General features: G+C 40.4%; 4 protein-coding genes across 5 annotated transcripts; 3 read left to right on the top strand and 1 right to left on the bottom strand.

Moving 5' to 3' along the window:
- Positions 1-1053: 1053 nt before the first annotated feature.
- LOC113217421 (integral membrane protein 2C) lies at positions 1054-2878 on the top strand (the record flags this gene model as incomplete). Its single annotated transcript, XM_026437319.2, is given in 3 exon segments — positions 1054-1185; positions 1277-1538; positions 1616-2878. Coding segments are annotated over 3 exon segments (519 nt in total), but the record flags the coding sequence as incomplete, so codon positions are not given.
- Positions 1141-4707, bottom strand: LOC113217420 (serine/arginine-rich splicing factor 4-like). 2 transcript variants are annotated; one of them, XR_008011364.1, is made up of 8 exons: positions 4358-4707; positions 4170-4280; positions 3993-4103; positions 3710-3913; positions 3443-3618; positions 3124-3330; positions 2910-3049; positions 1141-1660 (listed from the first exon to the last, which is right to left on the bottom strand). XR_008011364.1 is itself a non-coding variant. In XM_026437318.2 (8 exons), the coding sequence occupies exons 1-7, from the start codon at positions 4432-4434 to the stop codon at positions 2951-2953; spliced, it is 969 nt and encodes a 322-aa protein (XP_026293103.1). In that variant the 5' UTR covers positions 4435-4707; the 3' UTR covers positions 1141-1660; positions 2910-2950. The 2 variants fall into 2 exon arrangements, 1 of the variants encoding a protein (XP_026293103.1); XM_026437318.2 differs by having other exon boundaries at positions 3140-3330.
- Positions 4708-4734: 27 nt separating this feature from the next.
- Positions 4735-7939, top strand: LOC113217422 (E3 ubiquitin-protein ligase PPP1R11; the record flags this gene model as incomplete). Its single annotated transcript, XM_026437320.2, is given in 4 exon segments — positions 4735-4967; positions 7019-7127; positions 7223-7381; positions 7522-7939. Coding segments are annotated over 4 exon segments (360 nt in total). The 5' UTR covers positions 4735-4889.
- On the top strand, positions 4974-6697 carry LOC127749802 (succinate--hydroxymethylglutarate CoA-transferase). Its single transcript, XM_052269539.1, has 2 exons — positions 4974-6196; positions 6284-6697. Exons 1-2 carry the CDS (start codon positions 5096-5098, stop codon positions 6512-6514), a joined length of 1332 nt encoding a protein of 443 aa, XP_052125499.1. The 5' UTR covers positions 4974-5095; the 3' UTR covers positions 6515-6697.

The following is a 7939-nucleotide window of genomic DNA, read 5'->3' as shown; positions in this document are numbered from 1 at the left end:
TCTTCACCCTCTCGCCTCTTCACCCTCTCGCCTCTTCACCCTCTCGCCTCTTCACCCTCTCGCCTCTTCACCCTCTCGCCTCTCCACCCTCTCGCCTCTCCTCTGCCCTCTCGTCTCTCCGCACTCTTGCCTCTCCCTCTCGCCTCTTCACCCCCTCGCCTCTTCACCCTCTCGCCACTCCACCCTCTCGCCTCTCCAAACTCTCGCCTCTCCACCCTCTCGCCTCTCCGCCCTCTCGCCTCTCCGCCCTCTCCTCTCGTCTCTCCGCCCTCTCCTCTCGTCTCTCCGCCCTCTTGCCTCTTCACCCCCTCGTGTCCCCACCCTCTCGCTTCTCCGCCCTTTCGTCTCTCCGCACTCTTGTCTCTCCCCCCTCTCCCTCTCGCCTCTTCACCCTCTCGCCTCTCAACCCTTTCGTCTCTCCGCCCCCTCGTCTCTCCGCCCCCTCGCCTCTCCACCCTCTCGCCTCTTCGCCCTCTCGTCTCTCCACCCTCTCGTCTCCCCACCCTCTTGCCTCTCCACCGTTGGTCTCTCAACCCCCTCGCCTTACGGTTCTGCTCTGCCACATCAGCCTTCTTTTCAGCCGTCTGTGCCTTCGTATGCTGCTTTGCACTTGCCTGTTTACACTGCTCTGGGTTGCCACCACCTTTGCCCCCTAGGGGGCCGCGGGGACAGCCCGCTTCCCCTTTTGCTACTAATGGTGGCGGCTCCGCCCGTTCGAAGGGGGATCTGGCTTCTGCTCTGTTTAGGGAGAGCTAGGGTCCTGGGTCGGCCACCCTTTCTCCATTTTCAGCCGTTATAGTCCGGCCAGCCAAAGGTGACGCCTGGCGTAGCATGGGCTCTTATGGGCGGCTACAGCAAACCCAGGCGTCACCTTTGGCTGGCCGGACTATAGTGTCCAGGGTACCGTGCCGACGGCAAAAAATATCGGATTTAGGCAATGTTGCCTGGCCCTGTAGGATGCTCCTATCTATCTATCTATCTATCTATCTAAGATGTCGAGCTCATTTTAAATTGGTTGTAACATTGACGTTTGTTTTCCCTTGTAATATTTAGATCAGCTCCAAAGACACCAAGAAAAGTGGGTATTTCTACGAAAAGTTTGAAGCTGATGGATCATATGAGCGAATTGATGTTCCTGAATTTAATGGTGGACGTCCTGGTCAATTTATTCATGACTGGCATATTGTAAGTTTCAAGTCCAATCAATCACATCTATCACTTTTTATCTGATAGTAAGATTGAGATGTTAAGCTTTTATACATATTAATATTTGCAGAACAAAACAGGCATTGTTGATGTGGATGGTCGACGATGCTTTGTGATTCCACTCGATCGTGATGCTGTTGTCTTTTTGCCAAGTTTTGTCATTGACCTAGCTCGCAAAATGGCTAGCCGTGGATCAGATGTTAAAGTTATTGTAAAGACAATGCGCGTAGCATTCCCACCACTGACTGACATGAGCACTGTTGGTGAAAACATTGCTCGAGAATGTTCAGGAATGAAAATCTATTCACTTGTGAGGGCAAACCTTGGAGCAAGTAAGTGATGATTGCTTAGTTAAGTTTCTTGCCTTCATTTCCAAAGTATCCTTAAGCAGTTGTCTATTTCTTTCTAGTTTTCAAGCGGAATGCCGAAGAACCCGTTGTTTTTGGCTCGTTCTCTGGAAAAACAATGAAGGTTGAAATCGTCAACTATCAAGAGATGGTGGAAGCCGAGAATGACGGAGTGAGGGAGGCCTAATTAGAACATTTCATTCCACTGGGGAGTCAACAACATACAAGTCTATTCTATTAGATTCCTCAAACTCCTTTAGTTCATTAACTGACTACAATATTGCTTTCTGTGCTGTGGCAACCACTTCAGATAGTGAGTTAGTTATATTGGCACAGTTTTGCTTAACTTTACTTTTCTTTGAGAAAACTGCACAGTGGACTTATTTCTTTGATGAAATGCAGATTTGTGTGTCTTTAGAAAAGAGTGGTTATCAAACCATTTCACAACAATCACAGTTAGTGCATGAAGTAATATTTTAAAGGAACTAAAGATATAATATGGTGAGTTTCAGAATTGAAACTCTGGTCTTTCCAGGGAAATGAGTGAAATATTCAACTCTATCAACCATGCACTTGCTCATGTATTCATTCCTCAGCTCAAACTATATTGTGCTGCATAGTTTCCTCTTGATATAATTGTGATATTTTAATTTAGCTGTAGACTTAAATATATAAGCCAAAGTTTGTGGACTCTTTAAACAGTGAACACACACATACATGCATATACTTATTGATGTTCTCAGTATTCTTATTTAGTACAGTATTTCAAGTCCTATCTTTTCTTCCATTGTTAGCCTTCCATTTTTAAATGGATAACAGGAAAGAGTTCATGTGAGATTGATAAAAATGATGAAGTCTGAAACAGTGTGACTTTTTTTTTCACTAACATGTTAGTTTTATATTAAGCCCATGCTGGCGCTAGCCCATGCTGGGCACAAAGTACCCATTTGGAATTGTTTTCTCTTGACATATTACAATAGTACCATACCTTAAGTATTAGTACTATACACCTTAAGTATTTGGTCACAGGTTTGATTTTAAGCAAAGATACAGATTAAAATACATTATTGAAGTCTATAAAAAGCTTTAGAAAAGAAATATTAGGGCAAATTCCTGATATTCCACACTTATTCAAATTACACATTTTTGTTTTGATGTAAGTACCTAACTGATTTTCTTATTCCAAAACTGGTGTGCAGTTTATAGTGAACAGCAGTTGTATTTATTACATTATAAAACTTGTAGTTTTGAATTTGAAATATACCACATTTCATTAAAACATTGTGAGAAATGAATTGAAATAAAAAAGTGTTAAAACCCCCCAAGATTAGAGGTTTCTATCTTCCAATACCTTACCAATTCTTATTTTCAATAAGACAGCATGTAGTTGGTTGTCATCATGAGAAGGTGAAAGGCTCTCCATTAATTGCTCTTTGACGGATGCTATAAAGCTTTTTTATCCATCGTTCAAGGCGTTGAGGTTCATCCACTAAAAGCTGTAATACAAAGAGACAAAAACTTAGACAAAGCACTTTGATATGTAAGGATTGGTCTTCCAAATTTTGACAACCTTTCAAAACACATACACTTGAGTGAAAAATGGCTTTAGGATCCTGCTTCACTTGAGCTGGAGGGGGCACCGCTGGTTGACTTGCAAGATCGACAACTATAGGATACTCATCTCGTTTTGCACCAGACGTAAATTGGCGAGGGGAAAAACCATCAGAGTTTATTTCATCTAATAAGTTACTTCTATTTATAGCTTCAAGAACCATAACTAGAAAGGAAAAAGAACACTTAGGATTAGCACATTAGCAAATGTCCTAGTGGAGCCTATTGAGAACAAGTAAAAGGGTTTCGGTACTTTGAAGGTCTCTCCATTCACTTACAAGTTGGATCAACCTCTTTCCTGGCGCCAATAAGTCCCTGGTTACGAAGCTGCTGGTCTGCAGTTTTAGCAGCCCAAATTGCCTTTTGTAGTCTCTCTGTAAGAGCTTCTTCAGGTGCTGATTGGGAGGCTGAGGGTGCTTCCTGAGTAGGTTGGGAACGTGAAGATGGTGAACCTCTAATAGGGACAGCAAGTAAAAGGGTGCTTGAAATTAACATTACAATGTCTCCAAAAATTTAATATTGTATGACTATTCAATATTACTTACTGTGATCGAACAGGAAGATTAACTACATCTGGCTGACGTCCTTTCAGAGTCTGTTCTTTAGACTCAGCGCTTGAACCGGATGATGATCTTCTCCTAGAGTGACCCTTTGAACGTGAGCGAGACCTTCTAGAGTGTGTTTTCTTGTAAGATCGAGATGGACTGTGAGATGATGACCTCCTTCTAGAATGACTTTTAGATTGCGATCTTGGGACAAAAGGTTTGACATATTAAGAATGGAATAAATAAACCAAAACCCGTTTGAAATGAAAAAAAAATAACTTACCTTGAACGAGATCTTCTTCTGCGACTCCTTGATGATGATCTTGATCTACGTGAATAGCGGCTCTTTGACTTTTCATGAGAGCGATCTGAAGACCTATCCCTATCTCTTCGACTGTGACACATACAACAAGGTTGTAAAATTGGCATGTAATAATGGCATATAACCTATAATACTAACCTTGATTTATGGCTCACATCAGAACTGTGAGATCTTCTTCTACTGTGACCAGATTTGTGCGTTCTTCTACGGTGTCGGCTGCCTGACTCTGAACTAGATGAGCTTGGAGATCTGATTAACAGAAAAATAAATAATTCTCAAACTTTAAAAAATTAAGAAAACACATGTCTAATGTTTGTGGCATTTACCTTCCCCTCCTACTTGACTTTCCCTTTTTTCTGCTGTGTCCATCACTTGAATCCGATTCGGTAGAATATTTACTCATTTTCAAGACCTCTTGACCATGGAAACTAAAATGGATATAAACCGTAATGCCCCCCCCAGCCACTAAACAAAACACTGAGGATATCGTGATTCGACACGCGTTTCTTCTTTAAACAAAAAGTGTACTACAACAAACCCTATGTAAAGGTAAAACTGAATTCTAGCTAGCCTTTCGGTTCGAAAAACATATTTTTCCGTCACAAAGTTAGGTTAAGGTAGGGGAGCAGACCGGTGCACTCGTTTGTTTGTCGTTTGTTTTCTTTTTGATTTTGTTGTTGTTTGCGGACGGAACTGCGCAGAGCAGACGGCGCAGACACGCTCAGACAAACTCGTGTATTGTGTGCTGTGTATTTTTGATCAATTCGAAAGAGGTTTCACCGATTCATCACTTCTTGCCGTCTTGTCTGGACCGCTCATTAAATTTTGGTCATCTTGATCTTGTGGAACGTGATTATTATGGCAGAGAGACCTCCACAACAAGTCTGCGATGGAGCTGTGACAGTAGTCGAATGTGACGACGAAAGAACACCGCAAGTATGTTCGGCCTTGAATCGTACCTAAATGTTTCTCTGTCTCGTTCTGGATACCACCTGACAGACCGGCCTACCTTGAGGGCGCAGTGGCACTCGCTTTATCAGTGTGTTAGACGATACGTTGTCAACATGTCTTGCTTGCGCTCTGTTAGCTTGGTTAGGTGCTTTGTCCCATTGACGTCTCCTTCTCCCAAAAATGTTGTTCAATCATTTGCTCAGCATGTCCAGAATTCATCAAAATATTTTTCGAGTAGTGTTGCAGAAGATCCACTTGCTGGTGTCAGAATTTTGGATTTGACTAGGATTGTTGCCGGCCCGTATTGTACAATGGTGTTAGGAGACCTTGGAGCTGAAGTTATCAAAGTTGAGAAGCCAAACGAAGGTGATGAATGCAGAAAATGGGGTCCACCATTCATAGGGAAGACTACTGAAAGTTGTTATTTTGTAGCTGTCAATAGAAATAAACGGAGTATATGTGTTGATATGAAATCAAAGGAGGGAAAGGAAATTCTATTTGATCTTGCTAAACATAGTGATGTTCTCGTTGAAAATTATGTGCCCGGTAAAATGGATAAAATGGGGCTAGGCTACAATGACTTCAAAAAGATTGCTCCACATTTGGTATATTGTTCTATTACTGGCTTTGGATCCTGTGGACCTTACAGTAAGCGCCCAGGCTATGATGTTATTGCTGCTTCGATGGGTGGTTTGCTACATATCACTGGGCCAGCTGATGGAGAACCATGCAAAGTAGGTGTTGCATTAACCGATATTATGACAGGACTGTATGCCCACGGCGCAATTATGGCAGCATTGATTCAAAAGTCAAAAACTGGAATGGGCCAAAAAATTGATGCTAATCTGCTATCAACTCAAGTCGCCTCACTAATAAATATAGGTTCTAATTTTTTGAATGGTGGAGTTGAAGCTCAAAGACATGGAACAAGCCATCCTAGTATTGTTCCTTATGAAGCTTTACTCACCAAGGACGACTGTTATATAACTGTTGGCACAGGAAGTGACAAACAGTTTGTGGACTTGTGTCACAGATTTGAACTCCCTGATCTAGCTAAGGATATAAGATTCCTCAGTAACAAACTCAGAGTAGAAAATAGAAAAGTACTCCTTCATATTTTAAAGGACAAATTTTGTACCAAAACTAGGGATCAATGGCTTGAGTTACTGGATGGAGCATCCTTTCCTTATGGACCAGTTAACAGGATTTCTGATGTAAGTGCCCTGAAATTTTTTTTTAAAGTGTGTGATAAAGTGTATAGTACTACAAAATCTTCATATTGCTTTTATCTTTATTTCTAGGTATTTAGAGATCCTCACATACTGGCGACAAATGCTGTACAGTCTGTGGAACACCCTGTCGCAGGTGAAGTGAAGCTTGTTGCTCCTGCAGTTACGTTTAGCCAAGCTCAGAATCGAATTCGTTTACCTCCTCCAACGCTTGGACAGCACACTGAAGAGATTTTGATGGATGTGCTTCATTACTCAACAGAAAAAGTCAATCAACTTAAAAATATTGGGGCAGTTGCCTAGTTGCCATTTGTTTTGACACCTGTTTTCTTTTGTGACACTTCTTATAATGTAATATATCATGGAGTCTATTTTTTTAAAAAAACAACAAACTATGTACTGATGTATTTGTGAGATTTCTATTGTAGTTTTTTGCTACGGCTTGTTAACTTTCCCAAATAAAGTATTTAAAAAATTATGTACATATCTATGTTTACTTTACTGCACCTCTTGTCTTATCTCTAAAAATTGGTTCGGGCCCTGATGTATTATACTAAGACAATCATTTTACAATAAACATTGAAAAAAGTTGACAGTGTTTCAAATTAGGACGATTGGTAGAATGAGACGTCATTTGGGACAATGTAAATCTTTCTTTAGTTATTGAATTTCTTGCCCTGCTCTTTAAAAAGTAATAATCTAAAACCGAACTGGAAGTGACTTACCCTGAATGTATTTTGTGTATGGTTAGAATATTGTTTTAAAACACTTCTTAAAAAATACTTCTCTTCACTTTCTTGTCCTCAGGAACCTGCAGCAGTAAGATTAAAATTAAGGAAACCTAAATCAGACAAGAAGGTTAAGTGGGATGCAGATACAGTGGATAATGAACATATGAACAAGAGGAAATCAAAATGTAAGTGTATTCATGATTGTCTTTAGTTACCCATTATCCTTTTTCTTGTGTTTCCTCAGGTACAATTCTTTAACTGTACTGAACTCATTTTTCAGGTTGTTGTGTTTATAAGAAGCCTCGTGCCTATGATGAGAGTTCATCCTCTGAAGATGAAGATGAGTGTGAGAACTGCTTTGGCCATGTAGATCACAGAAAAAAAGGCCAAGGAGGTTCGGAAGTTCCCACGTCACAATCACCAGTACCTTGTGGTTCAGGTATGATAACTGGCATGTTCTGTATATAATATTTTAGGGACATTGCAGGATTTAAAGAGCAGCAAGGATTTTAATAAATTTCTTATTATCCGATCTTTTGCATGAATATTTTTTTAATTAACTGCTTGGTGGTTTGACAGGAGATGGACTTTAGCCAAAGACCAAAACTAGGAATGGAATGACCAACTTTTATCAACAACCAGCAACTGGTTTTGAATCATCATAATTTACTATCATTATTGTAATAAGTTATTAGAAAGTGGATTTGATTTTCTGGAGCTTTGTGCAAATTTATGCCATCAAAGAATGAATGGGGGGAAATTTGTCCTCTGCAGTGATAGCAACATAACATGTCACTATTTAAGATATAGCACTAGGACTAGGACATCATTTAATCATTGTTAGCCATGTTTAGTTCACCTTAGAAACCCCTATACCTGATATTTTGTACAGCAGTACCTTTCTGCTCTTAAAGGAAAAGAGTAAGATCTCTGCTTGTTTAATGACTGATTTTTGCCCTATCTTCTTTTTAGTAAATGTCTGTTTTTTTCTCTGTTT

Source organism: Frankliniella occidentalis, unplaced genomic scaffold (assembly GCF_000697945.3).
Source record: "Frankliniella occidentalis isolate FOCC.00 unplaced genomic scaffold, Focc_3.1 Scaffold95, whole genome shotgun sequence".
In the NCBI taxonomy this organism is placed as follows: domain Eukaryota; kingdom Metazoa; phylum Arthropoda; class Insecta; order Thysanoptera; family Thripidae; genus Frankliniella; species Frankliniella occidentalis.
Note: the sequence above shows the minus strand (reverse complement) of the source record. Positions and strands in the feature narration are given on the sequence as shown.